This window comes from Aspergillus multicolor (genome assembly GCF_047715735.1).
Source record: "Aspergillus multicolor strain CBS 133.54 unplaced genomic scaffold BDW74scaffold_46, whole genome shotgun sequence".
Lineage (NCBI taxonomy): Eukaryota > Fungi > Ascomycota > Eurotiomycetes > Eurotiales > Aspergillaceae > Aspergillus > Aspergillus multicolor.
This window is the reverse complement of record NW_027395997.1, coordinates 64,616-86,742: the sequence shown is the minus strand read 5'-3', so window position 1 is coordinate 86,742 and position 22,127 is coordinate 64,616. Positions and strand designations below refer to the sequence as shown.

The following is a 22,127-nucleotide window of genomic DNA, read 5'->3' as shown; positions in this document are numbered from 1 at the left end:
TGACGCTCCGGATTCTGCCGCCTGGCACCGCCCGTGGCCTAGATTTGGCCGGTTTTAGTCCGACGCTTATCAGTTCCTTATCTTTTGGGACTATAAAAATGGCCGAATCTCAAGAAAATGTTGGAGAAAGCATATTCTCCCGTCGCAATGCTCTCTAATGCTATAATCTGATGCGGCAATGACCATTGACCTTGAAACCCATAGCCTGGAGAAGGAGATCTTCGATCTCGAAGCCCGTTTACAGAATGCAAAGGCCCGTCTAGCCCAGGTCTCTGCCCCGCATTCCGAGCCGCAGCCCCCTCTACGAAGCGGTATGCTGTTTTTCTCCATGAGTTTGACCGGAAACGTTTCAACTGACCCTCTTTCCACTCTAGATATTCCCTCCACAACAACAAGCCATGCTCTTCTCCTCCTCTCGGATTCTGCCCTCCCCTTGGGTTCCTTCGCCTACTCCAGCGGGCTGGAGTCCTACGTAGCGCACAACAAGCCTCTCCCCCGCACCACAACACCGGTCGCTTCATTCCACCGCTTCCTCCGGCTCTCACTCGCATCAATGGGCAGTCTCTCGCTGCCCTACGTGCTAGCCGCCTATCGTGATCCAACCGACCTTGAAACACTAGACAATGACCTGGACGCGTCGACACCCTGTCCGGTCGCACAGCGCGCCAGTATCGCGCAGGGGCGGGCGTTGCTGGGTGTATGGGAACGCGCATTCAGGAGCACATATGCTCCTCGTAGCGGCGACCACATAGCGACTAACCCCCGGGTACAGAGTGGCATCAAGGCGGTCGCAAACTTCTCCGAAGCCCTCAAATGCTCAATGGATGATGAATTAGGAGCCAAGGGCCACTTTGCGCCGTTGTGGGGAGCTGTCTGCCTGGCTATGGGCTTAGACGCTCGACAGGCAGCCTATGTGTTTATGATAAACCATGCCAAAGCTGTGCTGAGCGCCGCTGTTCGAGCGTCTGTGATGGGGCCTTACCAGGCCCAAAGTGTACTGGCTAGCAAGGACCTGCAGGACTTGATCACTGAACGCATAGACCGAGATTGGCACACTTCTGTGGAAGACGCAGGCCAGGCAGTGCCCCCACTAGATCTTTGGGTTGGACGCCATGAGCTTCTCTATAGCAGAATATTTAATTCATAGTATTTCAGAGCGATGAAATGTTTGCGCTGCAATCACGAGTGGTATAAAAAGACAAGCTCCCATGATTCCTGCGCCATCGTCATCCCGATAACTCATGCATAAGGCTCCTCGCTAGTCCTACAACCGACACAACCCTTGTGCGGTTTCAGATACCCGGAACACCGTAGGTATCCAAGAAACGGAAATCAAAAGAAAAGAAAAGAAAAGAAATCTTGGAGAGCAGAACCCCTGAAATCAGGAAGTCCGATGACAAGCATAAGTGCGAAAACGCCAGTCCCTGAGTACCTATCCTGCTAAACCGTAGACAAAACACCGCACCGTGAGCCTTTTCCGTAGATAAGAAATCAAGGTAAACGCAAATAGTAATAAAATCAAGTATAGGGAAACGGGCAAAGAGAAGCGGAAGAAACTATGGTACATGAAGGTGTGCAAAATGACCAAGAGCACGAGTTGAGGGGGTCACAGCGTGACATGCATATAGTCATTATTGCCAAAGGATCGGTTGCAATTCGGGCATTTTCGAGAACGAGATGTGAGCCGCTCTTCCACGCATTCTTTGCAGAAGACGTGCCCGCATGTTTTGATCGCTGTGTTCTTGAAGTTTTTGCGGCATACTGTGCAGATGGCGAGTGATCTCAGCATTTCATACTCCGAAGAAGAATTTCCAAGGCTCTTGTTTTTCCAGTTGTCCAGACTCTTCTTCGTATCTGCTAGTGATGCCTTGAGCCCCTCGACCTCCGTTTCAGCTCGGCGACAAGCGCCGGACGTGGATGCCAGAGTTGAATCTTTAGAAACAGACAGTGCCTTGAGCTCGGCAATCTGTCCTCGCAAGCCTTCCATTATGATGTTGTTCTCCGTAACCTGTTGCTGCGACGCGTGGTACTTATTCACAATGCCGTTTAATGCTTCCTTGGTCTCGCTGACCTGCTTTTCCATGTTGGCAAGTAACGACCGGGTTGTTGCTTCTGATTCCTTTAGCTGAGAAACAATATCAGAACTCTTCGAATTTTGCATTCGCAGCGTTCGGACTTCCATGTCTCTAGCCTCCTTGCTCTTCATTGCGCTGAAATATTTCTGGTCAGCCTTGGATTTCTCCGCCGCGAGGCGTGACACCTTCTCTTCCATGGCGCTGAATTCGGCAACTCTTTGAGATGCCATTGAGGAATACTTCTTGCAAGCAGTCTGCATAGACGCCAATTCCGTATTGAGCATCGAGTATTGGCGTTCTAGATTGTTGTACTTGGCGCGTAGCTCCTCAATTGCAATGTCATTGATATCCGGTTGCTCTGCCTTCTCTCGCCCAAGTTCTATCCGTAACCGTTCAACTTCCGATTCTAAAGCGACGATTTGAGCTTTTCCAGCGTCCGCAAGCTCCTGGACTTTGAGTGTCGCCGTTTTCTCTTGCTCCTGCGCGGACTTCCTCATCTGCTGATCGGCCAAAAGCTCATCGCGCGTGTTGCGTATCCGGGCTAGATCGTTTTCGGTTTTCACTAATTGTGCCTCTTTCTCAGCCACAATAATTTGTGTCTCTTCGTCGACTTGGTTGCGGTATGCCGTCCGTTCGGACCGTAATTTCGCCGCCTCCTCACGAAGCTGTACATTAACTGCTTCTAAATGGTTTATCCGCTTCACCACATCCTCATATTGAGATTTCAACTGCTTGAACAAGTCCGTATGTGCATAGTCGTCGTCGGTGAGTTTAGTTTTCTAGAACGCCTTTGTCAGCATTACACCAGGTATACGTGGGATCAGGGTTTCCACCTTGATACTGATATCCGTGATCTGACCCAGTAGGTTGGCGTTCTCGGCTTCCAGGTTCTGAATTTGCTCTTTCTGCTTTTCTGAAATCGCGGCCAACTTGCTGTATGTCTCATCGGAGTCTGCCGTCCGTTCATTCGTAGGTGTAGCACCATTTGTTGCTGGCGGCTCTTCACGGTTTCCAGATGCACTATCACCGCCCGGTCGCTGAGCACCTAATATGTACTGTTTTTCTAGTTTGGCGACAGTCAAACTTCTTGCGCGATCAAGTCTCTTTTCTGCAACCATGTACCGTAGCGAAGCTTCTTCCAAACTTTCTTCCAACTGCTGCTTTTCGGATAGCGTTTTATTGAGTTCCGCGAGAGTTACCTTCTCTTCGGCTAGTTTCCTAGCAAGCTGAGACTGCAGATTGGACACCTCGGGAGAACTTGTCGAAGACTTGGCAACAAGGCGGGAGATAATGTCACGTATATCATCAGAACGGGACTTCAGATGTTGCTCAAAATTATCCACATCCTCAAATTGCAGCGCGCTCTGAAATGACGAGCGATCTGTCTATTCGTTAACAGGGCTGTGATAACGTAAAAATGCCTGCGCAATATTGAACCTACCCTTGCTATTCTCATCAGGGCTACCAAGGAGGAGTTTGACCTCGTCAATCAGCTGCGACGTGATTAGTTGGATATGTTAAATATTAGTGCTTGCATATATGGCTTTGCTCACTTGAGTATACCATGCATCAATTATACGAAGATGGTCGCCATGGTAGGCGGTGGCCTTGGACGACTCCTTTAATTTTGCTTCCAGGGATACTTTGTCACGTTTATATTCCTGCATTTGACGCCAAATGGCGTCCTTTTGAAATCGCTGTTGAATGGAAAAACCCTTCAGTCAGTGAACTGCCCAACGATCAATTCTCGTGCGACCCCTGCGAGACTTCACCCCACATCGAAGGCCAGTGACTTACCTCGAGATCAACTTTCCAGGGCATATCAGCATCAGGATGGGGCTTACTGCCACCATTGACCGATGTGGCCTGCTTCTTCAAGGGGGGAGCCGAGTCATTATCATGTGTGGCAGCTCTCTTCCGGTCTTCCATCTTGACAAAACCGGACTCGGGAGGTGCGACGGGGAATGCTTCGGCGGCCGGCATCAGTGGCTACTGTAGTCATATGGAGGGGCGAAGCCGTGACCACTGAGCAGCAACTGGCCGGTAACAGAGACTGCAACAGGATCCGACCGTGGGAATGTTTTCGTCCGAGGGAGAAGTGAGGGAGGACAAGTTGAAACGTAGTGGTTGAGATAAGCAAGCCAGGAAGCCAGGAGGATTTTCCAACGCCTTCAGGTTAGCCTCCCACGTGACAGCCGCCCACTTTCCCCGGAGGTTCATTAAGTTCTGCAGGTCAGCGTCAGAGGTCCAACGACCGACAACGACGAATGCGATCGGCCCTTGCGATGATTCCCCGCTGAGAATGAAGTCGTTCTCGAGCTCCGTCATCAGTACGTTCTATGCACGCGTTTTCTCCTGATAGCGCTAACTTTTGCCAGATAAGTCGGGCAAGAAGTTTGCACCCAAAGCGCCCGCCCGACGCGCCGCTCCAGCCCCTCCCCGAGCGCCCTCAAGGCGGCCGAGTGTCGCTTCCCAGGCATCTGCTTCCCATCCGCCAGTAACTACAAGCCAAACAGTAACACCCGAACCTCCCCTCTCTGCTACTTTGGTCGAGCCGCCTGCCCCATCTGAGCCAACTGTCGCCGAACCCTCATCTGTTGCTGCGCCAATTATCGCTACAACTGTTGAACATGCGCCTAAGGAACAACCCGCAACAGCTATTCCAATCCCTGCGCCTAAGCGCAAAGCTTCTGTCCCTATTCCTATTCCTGTGCCTATCTCTCGGCCAACGGAGAATGTTTCGACTACCCCACAATCTCCTCTTACAGCTACCACTACAGCGACCAGTACCGCGGCCGCTGAGCCCGTAGTACAAACAACAACTAATCGCGATGAAACGGGAGAAGTGGCTAAACCGAGCCCAGCTATCATTCAGAACCAGGGAGAATCTGCCCTCTCTCATGTCGCGGCCAATGCTGAGAAAATCGCAACCGAAGCCCGACCAGCAAAGCGCCTAAGAACGACGATCGAGACTACCCCAACCACGACGGTAGATCAGGCGCCCGAAGAACCCGCCCAACTTGTGACACCCCCGGCTACGCAGACGCCTGCTCTTGAAGAACAAGCGGAAAGGCAGAATGAGCCTCAAGTGCCCAGCACAGCTCGGCGGAGTGCAAGCACGGCTAAAAAAGGGGGCCGACGAACGAGCCGGTCCACTAGCAATGATGCAGGGAAAGTTAAGAAGGAACGTAAGCGGCGGACACGCAAGCGCGAGCCCACCCCCGAGGGCGCCGAATTGATTGAGATTGCACCAGCGATCATCAAGATGTCAGATCTGTGCAAAGATATGCGCACCGGAAAGCGATCCAAGCGTGAAATGGAGCTCCGCGCGCACGAGCTCGAGGAAGCCGAGCGGAAAAGGGCTCAGCAAGAAGATGGGCCGAAAGATGAGACACCAGCAAAGCAGCCCCCGGCTGACGCTGCCCTAAAGGAAGATCCCTCTGGGAGCACACCCAATAAGGGCTCCCAGGCCGGTCCAGTCATGCGCATTGTAAATGGAGAGATTGTGCTCGATGCCGCCTCCTTGCAGGTCGATCGCCATGCAGACGCAGAAAGAAATGGGGACGACTTGGAAGATGTCGTTGAAAACTCACTCACGCGGAAGATCAATCAGGCTACATATGGAAAGCGCTCGAAGACTGAATCCTGGGATGAGGACATGACAGACTTATTCTATCGTGGCCTACGCATGTTCGGAACCGATTTCATGGTGATTAGCAAGATGTTTCCTGGACGATCCAGGCGTCAAATCAAATTGAAGTTCAACAATGAAGAGCGACGTGATCCTCAAAGGATCAAAGAGACGCTTCTTGGGCCCCGGGAGTCTATCGACATCAAGACGTATTCCGAGATGACCAATACTGAGTACGATGATCCTCGGATAATCCAGCAAGAGTTGGATGAAGAGAAGCAGCGTATCGAAGAACAGTATGAAAAGGATAAGAAGGCCCAGGAGGAATTGCTTCGCAATCCAGATGGTGTGGCAGGCAATAACGCTGGCGCTGATAAAGCTGCCACCAAGAAGCGCAACAATAAGAAACAGAGTGCGCGAGAGCTTGGAGGCGGAACTGAGGAAATATTAGGTTCCATAGATGATTAATTTTCTTATCGGTAATGATTGGAGTTCCAGGGCGGCTATAAACGGTTAGGGTTAGGTGTTCATGGTGCATGATGTTCTTTATTGTTAACAGTGCAGCAACCAGGAAATTCATGCCGCGGTGATCTTTGAATTTTGTTTGATCAACGAAGTTCAACTTACAAGCATTTAATTGGCGACATATGGATTCCATTTCCATTATCCTTTTCCGTGAGCGGACTAGTCATGTTGCATTGAACACATAATCCAAATGTACAAGAGCGAACCAATCGCGAAGCTGACCATCATCTGCGACTTGTAGAGCCGAAACCTGTACTTGTCGAGGGTGTCGAGAAACGAGAAGAAGAAGATGGAGACGACGAGCTCCCTTCATCGGATCCATATCTGCGCCCGCGCGGATATGGCGCGTCGTAGCGGTTGCCTCGCCTTCCAACCCCATACCCAACTCCAGCACCGGTCATAGCTCCCGTCCAGAAACCTGGTTTCCAGCCTTGCCCAGACGTACTAGAGCTATAATGAGGACTACTGCTGTACGGCGGAGGAGGTCCGCCTGGATAGTCACCGCCGCCGCCGCCGCCACCACCACCCCCCCATCCCCAACGACGACCGGGTTGCGGCTGATTTCTCCTCCAACCGAGACACTGCCCTATGAGCCCCCAGGCGATGAACAAGAAAACACCGAGGAAAATGCCCCAGAAGATAAGGTTCCCGACTAAAGTCAAGTTCGGTTCCGAGTCAGGGTGTTGTCTACCCGAATTCTTGCCCCGCCACCAGTTATTCTCATCGAAGGACTGTCCGAATTTCTTCTCCCCAAGTTCGGTCAGAAGTAGTCGGTATTCCACGCCACAGCTTCCCTTCAATACGTAGGGGTCGTCCGCATTTCGATAGCCCTCGCAGATAACGTCTGTAGAACCAAGCTTGAACTCGCCGGGGAGTGATGCGGTACACGTCCACTGAACGTCCTCTTCGTCATATCCGTAGCCCTCGTTTGTACATCGCATCGAGTCTAGCTCGTACATGTTGCATATGCGCTTGGAAGGGCCGACGCATTTGAGTTGCGGGATGGGCGACACGCGCCGGGAGCTGGTAAGTTTACCGCCGCCACGCAGTGTGAGGGAGTGAACGTCGGAGAGGAGGATAGCATTCTTGCCAGGTGGCTTTTGCTGCGAGTTGCCTGCGGAAAGAGCTGTGTTGGGTAGACTGAGAAAGGGCAGCAAGAGCTGCAGGAGTGTCGTTGGCCGCATGGCTGTGGTTAATGAAGGATGTCGTTGAGATGGTGTAGATGTTAAGGCTGAGATAAATTTTAAGGATTGTGTTTCTGTCCAGTGTAAGCAGTTGCCTGACAGTGAGCTAGGCACCGGCTGTGATCGTCACAAGACGACGAGATTCTAGGAACGAAACGAGTACAGATCGAGTTAAGACACTTGGAGGCTGCTCTTTGGATCGTCGTTCTAGCTTGCCGATAGGACCCTCCGCTCTCACCTCCGACTTGGCGTCATCGCAGGATCAAACACAATTGTTCTCCCACAACTTCCTCCGTCCTCCCCGCTCTGGACTCGCTCACTGTATTCCGGGCGAGCTATGGGCAGACGGTGACTTGTTATAGCGGCTGACAATGGCTTTTCAGCAAGGTAAACTACCATTGAACCCCCCCTCAAACTCCGCTTGGCCTCTCGCTAACCATGACGAAATCTAGTTGAAACCACACCTGTCCCGGCTCAGTCCTCGTTCGTGCACCTGTAGCGCCATTGCAATAGCTTGCTAACCCCGTACAATAGTCTGTCGTTTACACAGGGATTTTTGTTGGGCCAGCTTTCCGTCGTACTGCTCATTGGTGCGTTCATCAAGTTCTTCATTTTCGGCGAAGCACCACCACCGCCGTCCCGCGGTCTTCGAGCTTCCACCCATCGACGCTCCAATTCAATCTTCTCCCAGGATGCGCCTCCTCCCAGGTCATTACGAGAAAAGCCCTCTACATCCAATGTCCTTCGACCTGTCCCGTCGTCCGCGACCAATACGCGGTCAATCCTGCGGAAAACCTACTACAGCGCAATCCCTCCCAACCCCTCGTCGAAACACCGCATCCATCATTCTTCACATCAACCCGAGTCGCTGGATTGGTTCAATGTCTTGATCGCGCAGACAATCGCGCAGTATAGGCAGACAGCATATCTCTTGAAAGACTCGCCCACATCCTCCATCCTCCATTCTTTGACGGCAGCGCTGAATAACCCGGAGAAAAAACCGTCGTTTATCGACAAGATCGCAGTCACTGACATATCCCTCGGTGAAGAATTTCCGATCTTTAGCAACTGCCGTATCATTGCCGTTGATGATCCTATGTCCGACGGCGGCAGGCTTCAGGCCTTGCTAGATGTTGACATGAGCGACGACAACCTCTCTATCGCAGTGGAAACTTCACTAGTTCTCAACTACCCAAAACCATGCTCCGCAATTCTACCTGTAGCCCTGTCGATATCTGTTGTGCGGTTCTCTGGGACACTCTGCATCTCGCTTGTCCCTGCTTCCACCCCACCTCTTCATACTCCATCACCTATGCCGTCACCGCCAACAACAGGAGCACAGCCAGCAGGAGCACAGCCGACAGATGGCGGCGACATTCCGCCGAAGTCGTCACCCAAAAGCAACATCGCGTTCTCATTCTTACCTGACTATCGCCTTGACCTGTCAGTTCGATCACTAATTGGCTCGCGGAGTAGACTCCAGGATGTGCCCAAGATTGCGCAACTGGTAGAAGCACGCGTTCACGCATGGTTCGAAGAAAGGGTCGTTGAGCCTCGTGTGCAAGTGGTAGGGCTACCAGACCTGTGGCCGCGCATGGGCAGGACAGGCGTGCGAACAGGTGACGAGTCTGAAACCGGCTCTAACGCGGCCCCGCGGTCAGCCATGTCCGAGGATCTGGGCGGTCCCGGTTCTCTTCGTTCCGACGACGGTAATCATGGGCCAGAAGCACTCCGGTTTCGAGGGTTAGGTTCACGACCGCCATTACCGTTTGATGCTGTTTCTCGAACGAGCAGTTATCAGGTTGAGACTGGTGGCGCTCGCAGCCCTAGCTTAACGCGCGAGCGGAGCCTGGGAGATGATTTCCACATGCCTGGTTCTATGCCCGATGCTCCAGGCGCTAATTGAGCTACGACTTACATGTGCCATGTGCCATGTGCCACGGAAATAGAGGATTTCAAGCGAAATGAACAAAATATAGACTCAAGTTCGTTACCATGTCGTTATTTACAGGCCCATCGACTGAAAACGTTGTTCAGTGCCAGAAAGCCTAGACACTAGACGGCCCAGCCTCAGAGCAGAATACCATCTAGTTCGCGGCAATCGTAGTAGAGATACCGTCAAGGTAAGACTTGCGGTGCTGGTTCTCATCAAGCTCCGGACCGCGGTTCAGCGGTGTCCACTTGGGCTCCTCCTGGAAGAGGCGCATCGCTTTGACATACTGCAGAACAAACGTCAGCACCAGCAAGATCGTATTACAGCAAGGCCCGAGCGAACTTACGTTCTTGTCATCTGTCGTAAACCGGTGGTAGATACCCGCAGGAAGAATAATCAAGTCATCCTTAGCCAGTCGAATGCGCACCCACTCGTCCTCCTGGCCGCGCACATCAAAGTATCCTTCTCCGTCACGAATGTATCGAATCTCCTCGTCTTCGTGCAGGTGCTCAGCGAAGAACATCTTCACCTTGGACTCGTAAGCCTCGCCCATAGTAGCGGGGGCGACGGTGATCTCATCGCGGTTCTTGTAGCCGCGCTCTTTGGCGAGCGCATCGACGTCAGACAGCTCGGGAAAGTGGTGGTAGATGACGCCAAGGGAAGCGAGGTAGTCTTGTGAGACAGGGCGCCCGGAGTCGTGGGGTTCGCGCTGGTCGCCCTATACATCATGCAGTTTTAGTTGCGGCTGTTTTCCGAGGTAGGAATGTAAGCGGGCAAGCAACAGAAACGTACCGGCTTGTTGTCGTACCAGTAGGCCTTCATTGCGACAAGATATTGTGTGTCGAGGATGGTTCAACAGGAACTTGGAGATTCGTAATCGCGTTGTCGAGAGGAATCGCAGGATGGCATCAGCTTTCTTATAAATGAGGGACGGCGGGGTGAGAAAATACCGCCCCCCGATTGGCTCGTGATGGCGCAGTTTTCGATGCCCGTTCCACCTAACCATCTTCAACGTGGGTTAAATGCGCTCAATTCAGAGCGTCGAGTATAAGGAGCCATCTATGAAGACTTATCACTTTCTCCGTAGTCAATACTGGTGGCAAACCGCCCTGTTCCGACGGTTTTAGAAGCTGAAGAACGGATGCTAAGTATGAGCGGGGACATATATTCAGCCGCAGATCCACTGGATAAAGTTAGTCATCATTGCTTATCCATGTCACCGCTCTGGCATAAGCCCACGTGATGCGATAAGTCAGCCATTTTTCGGCGATAAGTCGATAAGGCTAGTGGCTAAGGAGATTTTAATCTTCAGCAGAGCAATTGCTTGCCATCAAATTCGTGTCATCATGGCATTCAGGGCACGATCAAGGGTGCTGTTCCGTTGGGGAGCTAGCGCTCGGTCACGGACGGTAGGAGGTTTTCGCGGACTGGCCTCGGTCTCTGATTCAGCACGGTATGAAACAATTCTCAACTTTTTGGTAACAACTTGCTAATCTCTATGCTCGCAGACCCTACGATGTCGTCGTTATTGGAGGCGGCCATGCCGGAGCCGAGGCCTGTTCTGCAGCGGCTCGCTCCGGCGCCCGCACGGCATTGATCACACCCTCGCTCTCGAACATCGGAGTGTGCTCGTGTAATCCGAGTTTCGGAGGAATTGGGAAGGGCACCATGGTCAAGGAGATAGACGCGATGGACGGAGTCGCGGGTCGAATCGTGGACAAAGCAGGAGTTATGTTTATGGTCCTCAACCGGTCCAAGGGTCCGGCTGTCTGGGGTCCTCGCGCGCAGATCGATCGAGAACTATACAAGAACTACATGCGTGAAGAACTGCTCTCGACCGAAAACTTGAGCGTTGTGGAGGGGAAGGTTGCGGATATTGTGATCTCGGAGGAAGATGTTGGGACTGGACCTGCTGCGCCGGCGGGCAAGATTGTTGGAGTCCGCTTGGAGACAGGCGAAGTGATACCGACGGGCCGTGTGGTTATAACTACAGGAACGTTCTTGGGGGGTGAAATTCATATCGGACTCAAGGCCTATCCCTCAGGACGAATCGGCGAGGCTGCTACGTTTGGGCTGAGCAAGTCGCTCCGCAAAGCGGGTTTCCAGCTAGGCCGATTGAAGACCGGAACGCCGCCTCGGTTGGATAAGAAGACGATCGACTTTTCGGTGCTGAGCGTACAGAAGGGTGACTCGCCGCCTATGCCGTTTTCGTACCTCGATAAACGGGTACAAGTGAACGAGGAAGACCAGCTTGACAGCTATATGACATATACCAACAATGCCTCTCACGATGTTGTTCGCGCTAACTTGGATAAATCCGTGCATATTCGGGAGACGGTAAAAGGTCCAAGATACTGCCCTTCACTGGAGTCCAAGGTTATCCGTTTCAAGGAAAAGACACAGCACCTGATTTGGCTGGAACCGGAAGGCTTTGCCCCGAACGAGGTCATTTACCCTAACGGGATCTCAATGACCATCCCCGAAGACGCCCAGTTCGAACTATTGAGGACGATCCGCGGACTTGAGAATGTGAAGATGCTCCAGCCCGGCTACGGTGTGGAGTACGACTACATCGACCCGCGCAACCTGTGGCCAACGCTCGAGACAAAATTGATCAGCGGTCTCTATCTAGCCGGACAGATCAACGGCACTACAGGCTACGAAGAAGCCGCCGGACAAGGAATTATCGCCGGAGCCAACGCCGGTCTCTCAGCCCAGGGCCGAGACCCTATCACGCTCACCCGCTCCGACGGCTACATCGGCATCATGATCGACGACCTCATCACCAAGGGCGTCTCAGAGCCATACCGCATGTTCACCGCACGCAGCGAGTTCCGCCTCTCAGCACGAGCCGACAACGCAGATCTCCGCCTCACCCGCCTCGCCCACGAGGCCGGCATCGTAGGCAAGAAGCGCTGGTCCCACTTCAGCGACACAGAAGCCCAGATCAAAGAACTGCAAAGTCTTCTCCTGAACACCAAGCTCTCTGCCACCGCCTGGTCGCGCAAGGGCCTGAGAGTCCGCCTCGACGGCACCTTCCGATCCGCCCACGAACTCCTTTCTTTCCCTTCCATCCAGCTCGACGACCTGATCCCCCACATCGAGTCTCCCACAGGCACGGTCTACACGGCATTCTCGTTCGCGCCGGAAATCCGCGATCGCGTCGTCATCGAAGCCCAGTACGCGCCCTACGTGGCCAGACAGGACCAGGCGGCTCTGAAATCGGAAAGGTTCGAGCAGTTCCGCATCCCGCTGGATCTGGATTACACCGCGATCCATGGAATCAGCACGGAGGAGCGACAAGCGCTGGAGCGCGTCCGGCCCGCGAACTTTGGGCAGGCGAAGCGCATCGAGGGCGTCACTCCGGCGGGAACTATGCACCTCCTTCTTCACCTGACGCGGAAGGCGAAGAAGGAAGTCGCGCGCGAGGTCGAGGCAGAAATCGACACTGCTGAGCTGCAGAAGACGCCCGATGACATTTCGACTTGACGGATGTCCTTTCCATCAGGAGCCGGAAAAGACTAGACTAGACGATAGACGGGAGGAGTGTACGATATACGGATATGCATTAACCAGCACCTACATTTGATCTTGGGTTCATTCAGCGACAAGGCGCAGGCGGCAGTGGAGTTACTTAGGGCTATTGATTCTTTGCTGGATATTTTCAACATATACTTCATATTGAGGTTCTACCTATATCATGTACATTACTTCCTATCACAATACTAGCATCACACAATAGCAATTACCATCTGAGCTGCCAGGTACTCCCGTCCATCCATCCAACGACAGTGCTCACTGCCAGGTAGCTACCTCACCTGTACAACCTTCCACCAGGTGTACTTCCAATGTACCTACGATCTACCTCCGCATCCTCCAGCAGTGACATTCAGCCTAAACGGCCTCCTACGCGTTTTCCCCTTGCGCGCCACCATCGTCCATGGCCACCCATCGCCCTGCTTCCCCTGATGCAATCCGAAAACCGGGAATACCAGTTACACAGTCGAAGGAGCACCGTCCGCGCCAACGGAAGTTCATCACCAGATACAATTATTGGGTAGGGTGGGATGCGTGCGTGCTACAATCTACGTCATTCCAAACAGTCGGGGAGCAAAAGCTGCAAGCCGCAAAACAAAAGTACGGCTTGGGAGCACGATGCAGACCCCCAGGGCCGGGAAAATGGCTGGATTTGGTTAGGGAGAGGGCTTTGGGCAACTTGGTTTAGGTAGGAACCGTTAAGGTTGTGCGAGAGGCGTTGGCGGGACGTTTTGGATGGGTTGGACTTGAGCGCGTGGTTATCATGTGGTGGTTGGTTGCAGTGCATCTTGATCACGGTACTCTGGCCCCTTGGAGGTAATGGTATGCAGGTACCTAGGAGGAGGCAGGAGGCTTAGCACCAGGTTGCGTTCCATTGAGAGGATGGACGGTCAATGGAACGTGAACTGCGACGGCTTTGTCGATGTATAGATCCTGTCAAGGCGCATGCAAGTAATCCTCGACGGACTAATTGCACAAACGATGACATTGTGCAGAGTGGTGTATCGAGAAGATCTAGTGAGAAGGCTTATCACATGGACGCAAACCTCCTACTCGATCATTCTGGATAGAGAGTTGGCGGCTTCATTGGCGGGTTTCGGAGCCCTCTGCTCTGAGTAACGGTGATTCCAACCTTGGATAATATATCAGTCCTAGCCTATTCGATGGGCGCGATGGGCTGGGAAGCACAGATGATGGTTAGCAGATCAAAGCTGCACTATGACTGAATCATGGCCACGACGCTCACCGGAGAAGACCGTCTGGTACTCTGCGGTCCGTCCTGGCAGCCAAGCATCGTGCCGGTTTAGCGGCCAATAGTCCGGCACATGGCCCCTTGTTGAGAAGCTGCCCTGAAGAGACGCAGTTTAATCTAATTGACTTTGGTAGAGACTTTGGCCGAGATCGCGCAATCTGGATCGACGTAGTTTATCCTGTCCCCAGCGAATTCGGCCGCATCGGAGTATTCTGAGACTCTTAGCCATTTTCACATGAAAGCTGCCGGACTAGACTAGACTAGACTTCACAGTCAACGTGGCACAGCAGGGCAGAGTGCAGACCGGCAGTATGTAGACTTGACCCGACTAACCAGACTAAAGATCCGCGGCGACCTGGGAGGCGGGAAAAAGCAAAGAAAGGCAGGTCCTCTTGACAGCTGTGGGGGCAGCGCTCGGGTTGGTTGCCTTGCTGGACCTGTTCGTCCGCTCTCTCTCTCCGCGGAGTCCAGTGCGGACACAGTGCGATTGTCTGTCTCATCGCTGGAGCTGGAGCTGGAGCTGGACTTTCAGTCTGCCCGGACTTGTTCCCGTTGCTGGGCAAGGCGCAGATCAACTAGCCCCGGCGATGATCTGAAATGCGTCAAAACACGAGCGTGTGGAGAGACTGTTTAGTTTTTAGTGTCCAGCAGCAGTCTAGCACTGCTCTAGCTCATGCAGGCCTGGAGTTTGGAAACCTATCACGACGAAACACCCTGCCAAGTCGCCAATTCCAATTCAGGTGCATCCAGGCCAGTCCAATGGGAAATTGCTGCACTGGGAATTAATTGCAGCTATCCAATCAGTGTGGATTGCGCACGAGGCCAGAACTTGAGCAGGTCGACGGATGGAGAGACAGCCAGAATGTTGTGTCTCCGGTTGAAGGAAAAGTACGTGGCCACCTGCACCTGCGCCTGCGCCTGCTCTTGCTCTTGCTCTTGCTTGTCGCTCTTACTCAAACCAGCCGCCTGCATTTGTGCTACTGCTATCACTGCTGCTGCCACCCTGCCACCACCGGCCCTGCGTTGACGGATCACTTTCGCGAGAATCGAGAATCGAGAATCGAGATCCATCGCCGTGTTTCTTTTTCTACCAATAATTGCACCGATCGGCTTCCAGTCAACTCGTGTCCGCTCCAGGCTCCAGCTCGAATCGTCCCGCGCACGATCTCCATAGCCCCCAGCGACCAGTTCTGGCCCCCCATCGGCTTTTACCTCGTCCGTTTGTTCTATCGTGATTCGTAACTTGGCGAAACATCACCACCTGTTCCTGTCACGGCCTCGGCTTGGATCCTGGTCAGCTCTGACACTGCAAGCGACGCCAAAGCAGCGCCACATTATTTCTTCTTGGTCTTCTCGCTCAGCGGAGTCATTTGGATAGTGGCAGGAGTTGTGCTCGAGAGCTCCGTCGCCCGCCTAAACGGTAGATTTTCCTGCAACGCTGTCAAAGAATTCCATTCAATCCAATATTCTGCCACGATGTCTGGATTGCGTTCGATCAAGGGATACGGTGGATTGCAGCTGCTTGGCTCTCATCCGGTCCAGGTGGGCGGTTCACCACCGTCTGTGGCGTCACCACTCTACATCGGCAGGGCAAACCACCGGTTCCTCTTCACCATTCGCATCAACCGTCAATTCGGGATACAGAAGCCATCGATATGAAGGCCAATCGTAAACACTCTTTGACGAAGAGATGGTGTGGTCATATTGTTGCTCATATTATGTCCCCCGATAATGAGCAGGCTTCCTACCGGTCGCCCCAATCACAGAGTCCACCAGGACTCCGGCTGACTAGGCTGACCGAACACATTGTCTTCCTACGAGCTTTTCATCCGTAGACCATCTCAAGATACACACTACGTCATTGCACGTGGGCTAGTCCCTCGTGGCCATTATTAGCCACCAGAAAACTCAAGCGCGGCATGATAACATCGCAAGTCCGAGAACCGACGTCAGGATACAAGCACTGCTTCCCCAGCGGTTCATGCTTCTCTCACTTGACTGACAGGGTATGCGGGTCAGAAGACGTTTCCAATGCTGCTCTTGCAGCTGCATGCAATAATACGGCATAGTACGACCCGGGCTCGCTGCAGTCCAGTTGCTAAGCGGCGAGTAAACTCTTGCCAACTCCATGCAGTTTGGCCAGGTGCCCCAGCGCTCGTGAAAGAAGTTGTAAGTCTGTCAAGGCTTCACCCGATGCAGATGTTTATTCAGCATTATTCAACGGGCTGGGTATTTGTAGCCAAACCATCTAAGCGCCAAGCTGGCAGACCCTGGACGACGGCCCCATTTCCCCGGACAAAGGCGTTCTCCAACTTTACTGCATAGTCGGATTGAGTTTTGACAAGCACCCGCCAACCATAATCGTCTCTGGTGCACCCGCGTTGTCGGGACTCAATCCATCGTCCACCTTTGCTGTTATGTATCCCCGAACCCCGGGATATCTGAAACCGTTAGTCTAGTTTCTGGCATCTGGCGTCCGAAAGCCCCGGACAGCGGAGACACCCTGTCAATCGCCTGGCGTCTAGCTGACCTTTCGATACATCATACCTGTCACCCTTTAGCCGGACCCCTTGGATAATTGCTGGATTTGATAGGGAGATCTCCCGCGAAAGTTTTTTTGAATGTCCAATATAAGCTCAAGAAATGGGCCCTGAATCCTGATGTACCGAGGATTCGCACTCGGGCAACTCTAAATCTCCAGACCCCTGGCCGCACTCCATTGTTTGTGTGGAACCTTTCCCAAACCTAAACATCACTTGATATCTTCTTGGTGAGATATAACTGTAAGACGGGGAAATATCAAGTCTCTCCTGTTTGCTCGAATCTCACCCCGCATGGACTCGGCGGGAAAAGGTGATCGACAAGGCGGATCTCAGGGACTCCCAGTCGCCCACCCTCCGTCTATATCGACGGGCTGCCGGATGCGACTTCGTCCGACGGCGGCATTATTATTATTATGACTATTATTTCAGTGATTGAGCGTATCTTTGTCTCAACTGTGACACTGTCCCAGATTATCCAATAGTAATCAGCATGCATCTGACTAGAACTTGGAAGCGGCGCAGATCATCAGGAAGCCGACCTCCCGAAAAAAGGAAATGAGAAGGCTAGAGGATCGGTTTCGGTCGAAAATTGCAGGCTGCTGCTGAGGCTAGTCCCAGAGGTGCGCACAGTCCCCTTGCTAAGTCCATCCGGGTTGGTTGGGCACCTGGCCGCAGGCTTGCAGTCACATCCTGTCCTCTCGTCACAGTTGCGGTGTCATCCATAGCCAGTCTTCTGGAAGCTGACGGAGACGCTCGGAAAAGCCACAATCATGGGATCTGCTCATGCAGGAAAAACGGTGCTTTCGCCGGCATCAGCCATAGTGTACGTATCCACGGAGTAGACACGAATCTCCCACCAGGAATCCGCAAAGCTCGGGCGGTATTTACCATTTTGGGACGCCACGAATTGGTCTCGGATGAGCTTTGGTGTAAGAAGGCAAGCCACCTTGAATTTCTATTTGATGTGGAGGGGGTTGCGAAACAAGTCCTAGCTTCTCCAGAATTCAGACCCCCAAATGACAACCAGAACCCACAGCCCACTCTTCGCCGAGATCTGAACGCTTGGATTACCCGGCAGTCCCCATCACAAGACTCGTGGAAAGGCAGTTTACGAGCTGATATCATGCTGCGTCTGCTGGAGAGCACGGAGTAGAGCAAGGTGCATCATCCCGGGTGACCAGGGACCTCGAGAACGACCCTATCGGTACAAGAAGCCGAATGTCTCGCCCCAGACGATAAGGTCGATACTCGATAATGAGGCGATGGAGACAGGAGCTTGTAATTCAGACGACCGAGGCTGGACTAGGGTCGTTGTCAGCGTGTCGCAGACTAACGCGCACAGTCTACCCAGGCTCCGCTCCTAAGCGCACTAAGAGACCTAGCGCGGCCCAGAGCAGAGAGTCGATGCGATGAGCAGTGCACATCATCTTGCCCTCTCCAGACTCCGCCAGGGACGGCCGCTTCATTGGCAGTCGCAGGCGGTCGATCCACCGGGAGTCCTGGACTTTGGACTCGCAATCGCATTCGCGCTCAACCCTCCCCTTCACGCCAGGCATCCGGTTGAGAATGAAATGCGAGGGACAAAGGAAAACATTTCCGGCGATGTACTACCAGCAGTTGCAAGCTCAGAGGGCAGCGGAAGGGCAGCGACATGATGAGTGCTTGATGTGAGATCTTGGAAAAGCGCATCTGTAAGGAAGGGATGGCTTCCCTGGGCGAGATCCGCTTCCCCCTCTTCCCAACCACAGTCGGCGCGGGCAGTTGACCAGCTCCACCCCTGGACAGCTTAGCGATTCACCCATGGTAGGATTGGGGACGATGACCGCTAGATACCACTACTACTCCATTATAGGCCCCCAAATATTTTCAGGGCCGCGTTGCTAGAGTATGCAATCTATCTGGCGATTTAGCTGGACGATCCCGATATCGTTTTAGTCTCTTAGTAGTACGAGACGAAGGACAATACGGCGGAGATACAAATTGGGGGTGAAGCTTCCAGCAGCAGCAGGACGGGGTACTACTTGCTCCCCCATGTCAAGGCCCGTCAAGCTTGTCCCCTGATTATTCAGCGTAATCTGCACTCATTTCCAAACGGGCGGTTTCGGGCTAGCAGGCCTTGGTTTTCCTCTGGTCGGCAGAGGGGAATAATTATATCTAAGGCATTATTAATGGCTGGCGGAGTGTCATATCATCATATGAATCTCTCCAAACGAGAGCTGGAACCGAAATGGTGGTGCTCCACTGCCAGTCGGTGCTCCTGCTCCTTGGGATCGCTAGTGCGGGCGCGCTCTCTGCTGTTGGTCACCGACTCTGGGTCGCCCCGCCGCCCATCGCTGCCTCTCACCCGCACTATCTCGGCTGTGGGCTGCTGTAGCTAGCCATCCTCCTCTAAGTGCTCACTCTTGTAGAAACAGAGGGGAAAAAAAGAAAAAAAAGAAAAGACACGAATGATTTATTCTCTTACCTAGCTGGGAGACTTGCTGTTGGCCAATCTCGATCGTATAAGACTAGGATGGATCTTATAGGAAGAATAAAGTATCCCTCACTACTACCTTTATTTTTCAGATCATCAGCGATCACTACTCTGGAGTCTGAGCCCATCATGTTTTCCTGACAGTCCAGTCCAGTCGCAGTCTCAGTCTCAGTCTCCGTACTATTCCTTCCTTCCCCTTTGTATCCTGTCTCTCGTCTCGCAGTCAGGCCTTGTCTCTCATCGGCCCTCGGTTCCGAAACAAACAGCGTCATTCTTCAATCGCCAGCACTTCCAATCCAATCCTTAAAACCAGCCGACTCACCTCAGAGTTTCTGCAAAAGATTAACTTCGTTGACAGCCAGCAGCGGCCTCATCGCTGGCCAGCAGTCTGCGATCCCCGATCAGGTCCCGTGGAACCAGCAGCCTGAGCTCCATCAGCCACCGGGGCCAGATTCATCGCAGCGTCCGTGCTTGTGTCGATCTGACTCTGGCTACAACTCTGGCTTGTGGTTGAGGGGGAGCTTTAAACACTGGGCCACCACCCTTTTCGTCGCCGGTACGCTGGCTGGACTTGTGGACTTCCTGGACCTGTCACTCTTGTTACTTTGCCCTGCCTTGACTTCACCTTCCTTCTCCCGGAGGTTAATCCCTCCCCCCTCTTCCTCATCCTCAGAGAGCTTATTATTTTGCCTCCCTCCCCACCAACTCTTCCCTCTATTTACTTGTTCCCTTGCCTCCTCGCGCTCTCGCTCTCAGTCCCCTCATACTCGTCGGAAAAGGAAGCTGTCTGAGCTCCTAGGGTCGTTCCAACTGCCGGAGAGCCTCTCCACATTCGCTCTTTCCCTGCTACTAGCCAGCTCTGATATCTCCTTCTCTGCTCTCCCTCCTTGATCGCCACGACACTCGAAACTCTGAACTTTGATCTTAGAATTCGTGTGGGCTTAACTCAATCATCGATTTACCTCTGTCCCTATCTCTTCAACTAAGTTCGAACCTACAACGCAAAGCCAACCCCGGGAATAACACGCGAGGTGGAATAATACCCAGGAACGATGGTCAATGGCACTTCGACCGTCTTGGAGCCGACCTTCCAAGGCTACGTCGCGACAACCCAGGATGCGCTGATTCTCTTCGAGGCTTGCTTGACCGGAGTGCTGCACCATGTACCTCGTCGCCCTCACGATCGGGAGCGCAGCCATCTGGTTCGCAGCGGAGCCGTGTTCATCTACGAGGAGAACTCATCTGGCATCAAGCGTTGGACCGACGGGGTAACGTGGAGCCCCAGTCGCATCTTGGGCAATTTCCTGGTCTACCGCGAACTGGAGAAACCGTTCCCTCCAGGTGAGAAGAAGCGGGCGATGAAGAAGACAACCCGGCGTCCGCTCCCGACAGGCAGACCCGGAGAACCGTACGCACGGCAGGATAGCAACGGCGGCAGCTACTCTCCGTCACCGACAGCAAGTAGCTATGGAGCAGAGAGGGCGCATCAGTCGGAAATCGAAAGAGCGTTGGTCGGCTCGTTGGTGGATTCCTACGGCTTTAAGGAGATGGGTTTGGTCAAGAAGACGATGAGCGTGACTGTCTCCGGTGTGACGCATCACCTCGTTTCATACTACAGCGTGGAGGACGTGGTGCGAGGGGCGTTGCCGCCACCATCAGCAACCGATTCGCTCAGATATGTCCGGCCCCGGCTCGAACTGACACAGAAGCAAAGCTTCCGAGCTCCGATCGATGAACTGGAACATGTTGGAATGGAGGTTACAAATGATCCGTCCCATCCGTTCTATCCTTATCGCTCGCAGATGATGCCGGCCGCATCATACCCAGTGCAGGCTCCCAACCCGGATTTCTATATGCAGCCGCATCAGTACGCACCGGTTACGCATCCTTCGCAGCCTAGTCCCGTTGCTCATTTTCCGCTCGGCGGCCCAAGTCCTACCCAGCAGACTTACCTTCCCACGCCGACAGCCCATACGCATATGCCGCAACCCCAGAAGCAGGAGGATTATACCCAGTACCGCGCCCAGGGCTCGTACAGTACCGGATTCGATCCGCTCGGTCACGGTGGGCTTCCTTCCTCCATGCAAGGCATCCCGTCTCTTGGGAACCCCCTGAACGATAGGGCGCGGTCTCAGTCTGATCAAAGCCAGGCGGCCTACCGAAATTCCTCGATTTCTTCCAGAAGCGTTGCAACTGATGGGACGTCTCCCATGGACCCGTCAACACCAGCGTATTCGCGAGCAAGCAGCTTCAGCCTGGCAAGCCAACTGGATAGCGCGACTCATTCACCTCTGGAACATCGTGGAATGAGCTTCGACGCCAGTATACCCCGCCGGGATTCGCACCATATTCCGGCGCAATTCTATCCTACAGGCGAGCGGCCTCAGTACTATCTCAGTGCGCCGGTGCCTACAGCAACGCACGCCAACTACCCTGTCACGACTTGGGCGACCGCTGCTCCCCCACAGATGTAATACTCCTAATTTGCATACCCCCCGGTTTTTTTTTTTCGACGATTTCCCCAGTTGCTTTGCACGGATGCACCCCTCCTTGCTTTTCTTTTCATTTTACCATTTTTCCCGTGATTTCCCCTATTGTCTTTTTATAAGGGCGGCAGATTGGGCATAGACTCTGCATATCGCTATGAACGAATACCCGGATGGTCAGCTCTTAGAAAGATGTCGGCGGTATAATGTGGTTGTTGTTTTTTTGTTTTTTGTTTTTGTTTTTTCACTTCAACGATGTCACGACGCGCACCAAAACTGATTGTTTTGAGCCAATTTGTTTCTTGCCTGTCATGAGGAGAGGTTCTGAGCATATGTCTTTCGTTTGCAGGGCTTTTTGGCGCGTTTACGAGCAATGGGTCGGTTGGGCGGTTATCTGAATACTTTATAGCTGATGCAGCACATCGTTACGATCTTGTTATCCCCGGAACCAGAGTCTGAGCTCGACGAGTACCCTAGTTGCCAACCAA

At 53.2% G+C, this 22,127-nt stretch overlaps 8 protein-coding genes across 8 annotated transcripts; 5 read left to right on the top strand and 3 right to left on the bottom strand.

The window, feature by feature from the left end:
- The first annotated feature begins 119 nt into the window (after positions 1-119).
- BDW74DRAFT_108132 (urease accessory protein UreF) lies at positions 120-1,377 on the top strand. The gene is made up of 2 exons (XM_073721697.1): positions 120-311; positions 375-1,377. Exons 1-2 carry the CDS (start codon positions 179-181, stop codon positions 1,145-1,147), a joined length of 906 nt encoding a protein of 301 aa, XP_073578395.1. The 5' UTR covers positions 120-178; the 3' UTR covers positions 1,148-1,377.
- Positions 1,148-4,190, bottom strand: BDW74DRAFT_163096 (E3 ubiquitin-protein ligase BRE1). The gene is made up of 5 exons (XM_073726051.1): positions 3,873-4,190; positions 3,629-3,772; positions 3,517-3,568; positions 2,909-3,456; positions 1,148-2,854 (listed from the first exon to the last, which is right to left on the bottom strand). Exons 1-5 carry the CDS (start codon positions 4,056-4,058, stop codon positions 1,607-1,609), a joined length of 2,178 nt encoding a protein of 725 aa, XP_073578394.1. The 5' UTR covers positions 4,059-4,190; the 3' UTR covers positions 1,148-1,606.
- A 187-nt stretch (positions 4,191-4,377) lies between these two features.
- BDW74DRAFT_171352 (transcription factor TFIIIB subunit BDP1) lies at positions 4,378-6,174 on the top strand (the record flags this gene model as incomplete). The annotated part of the gene is made up of 2 exons (XM_073727294.1): positions 4,378-4,405; positions 4,454-6,174. 2 exons carry the CDS (start codon positions 4,378-4,380, stop codon positions 6,172-6,174), a joined length of 1,749 nt encoding a protein of 582 aa, XP_073578393.1.
- Positions 6,175-6,315: 141 nt separating this feature from the next.
- BDW74DRAFT_108148 (DUF1183 domain protein) lies at positions 6,316-7,601 on the bottom strand. Its single transcript, XM_073721698.1, has one exon. The coding sequence runs from the start codon at positions 7,413-7,415 to the stop codon at positions 6,456-6,458; it is 960 nt and encodes a 319-aa protein (XP_073578392.1). The 5' UTR covers positions 7,416-7,601; the 3' UTR covers positions 6,316-6,455.
- Positions 7,602-9,386, top strand: mmm1 (ERMES complex subunit MMM1). Its single transcript, XM_073721699.1, has 3 exons — positions 7,602-7,802; positions 7,868-7,898; positions 7,950-9,386. The coding sequence occupies exons 1-3, from the start codon at positions 7,787-7,789 to the stop codon at positions 9,319-9,321; spliced, it is 1,419 nt and encodes a 472-aa protein (XP_073578391.1). The 5' UTR covers positions 7,602-7,786; the 3' UTR covers positions 9,322-9,386.
- A 25-nt stretch (positions 9,387-9,411) lies between these two features.
- BDW74DRAFT_108115 (acireductone dioxygenase (Ni2+-requiring)) lies at positions 9,412-10,270 on the bottom strand. Its single transcript, XM_073721696.1, has 3 exons — positions 10,141-10,270; positions 9,695-10,066; positions 9,412-9,634 (listed from the first exon to the last, which is right to left on the bottom strand). The coding sequence occupies exons 1-3, from the start codon at positions 10,168-10,170 to the stop codon at positions 9,503-9,505; spliced, it is 534 nt and encodes a 177-aa protein (XP_073578390.1). The 5' UTR covers positions 10,171-10,270; the 3' UTR covers positions 9,412-9,502.
- A 406-nt stretch (positions 10,271-10,676) lies between these two features.
- Positions 10,677-13,063, top strand: BDW74DRAFT_108105 (tRNA modification protein MTO1). Its single transcript, XM_073721695.1, has 2 exons — positions 10,677-10,801; positions 10,857-13,063. Exons 1-2 carry the CDS (start codon positions 10,695-10,697, stop codon positions 12,835-12,837), a joined length of 2,088 nt encoding a protein of 695 aa, XP_073578389.1. The 5' UTR covers positions 10,677-10,694; the 3' UTR covers positions 12,838-13,063.
- Positions 13,064-19,833: 6,770 nt separating this feature from the next.
- Positions 19,834-21,736, top strand: BDW74DRAFT_108053 (camp independent regulatory protein). The gene has a single exon (XM_073721693.1). It carries the CDS (start codon positions 20,206-20,208, stop codon positions 21,625-21,627), a length of 1,422 nt encoding a protein of 473 aa, XP_073578388.1. The 5' UTR covers positions 19,834-20,205; the 3' UTR covers positions 21,628-21,736.
- The last annotated feature ends 391 nt before the right edge of the window (positions 21,737-22,127 follow it).

Excerpts from the sequence above, each read along its gene's own strand:
- BDW74DRAFT_108132 (XM_073721697.1), top strand. The coding sequence starts at position 179 with ATGACCATTGACCTTGAAACCCATAGCCTGGAGAAGGAGATCTTCGAT. Across the intron at positions 312-374 it reads GCAGCCCCCTCTACGAAGCG|ATATTCCCTCCACAACAACA; the intron begins GTATGCTGTTTT and ends TTTCCACTCTAG.
- BDW74DRAFT_163096 (XM_073726051.1), bottom strand. The coding sequence starts at position 4,058 with ATGCCGGCCGCCGAAGCATTCCCCGTCGCACCTCCCGAGTCCGGTTTT. Across the intron at positions 3,773-3,872 it reads CCTGGAAAGTTGATCTCGAG|CGATTTCAAAAGGACGCCAT; the intron begins GTAAGTCACTGG and ends TCCATTCAACAG. Across the intron at positions 2,855-2,908 it reads TCACGGATATCAGTATCAAG|AAAACTAAACTCACCGACGA; the intron begins GTGGAAACCCTG and ends AAGGCGTTCTAG.
- BDW74DRAFT_108148 (XM_073721698.1), bottom strand. The coding sequence starts at position 7,415 with ATGCGGCCAACGACACTCCTGCAGCTCTTGCTGCCCTTTCTCAGTCTA.
- mmm1 (XM_073721699.1), top strand. Across the intron at positions 7,899-7,949 it reads CCTGTCCCGGCTCAGTCCTC|TCTGTCGTTTACACAGGGAT; the intron begins GTTCGTGCACCT and ends CCCGTACAATAG.
- BDW74DRAFT_108115 (XM_073721696.1), bottom strand. The coding sequence starts at position 10,170 with ATGAAGGCCTACTGGTACGACAACAAGCCG. Across the intron at positions 10,067-10,140 it reads ACTGGTACGACAACAAGCCG|GGCGACCAGCGCGAACCCCA; the intron begins GTACGTTTCTGT and ends CATGATGTATAG. Across the intron at positions 9,635-9,694 it reads TTACGACAGATGACAAGAAC|TATGTCAAAGCGATGCGCCT; the intron begins GTAAGTTCGCTC and ends TTTGTTCTGCAG.
- BDW74DRAFT_108105 (XM_073721695.1), top strand. The coding sequence starts at position 10,695 with ATGGCATTCAGGGCACGATCAAGGGTGCTGTTCCGTTGGGGAGCTAGC. Across the intron at positions 10,802-10,856 it reads TCGGTCTCTGATTCAGCACG|ACCCTACGATGTCGTCGTTA; the intron begins GTATGAAACAAT and ends CTATGCTCGCAG.
- BDW74DRAFT_108053 (XM_073721693.1), top strand. The coding sequence starts at position 20,206 with ATGGTCAATGGCACTTCGACCGTCTTGGAGCCGACCTTCCAAGGCTAC.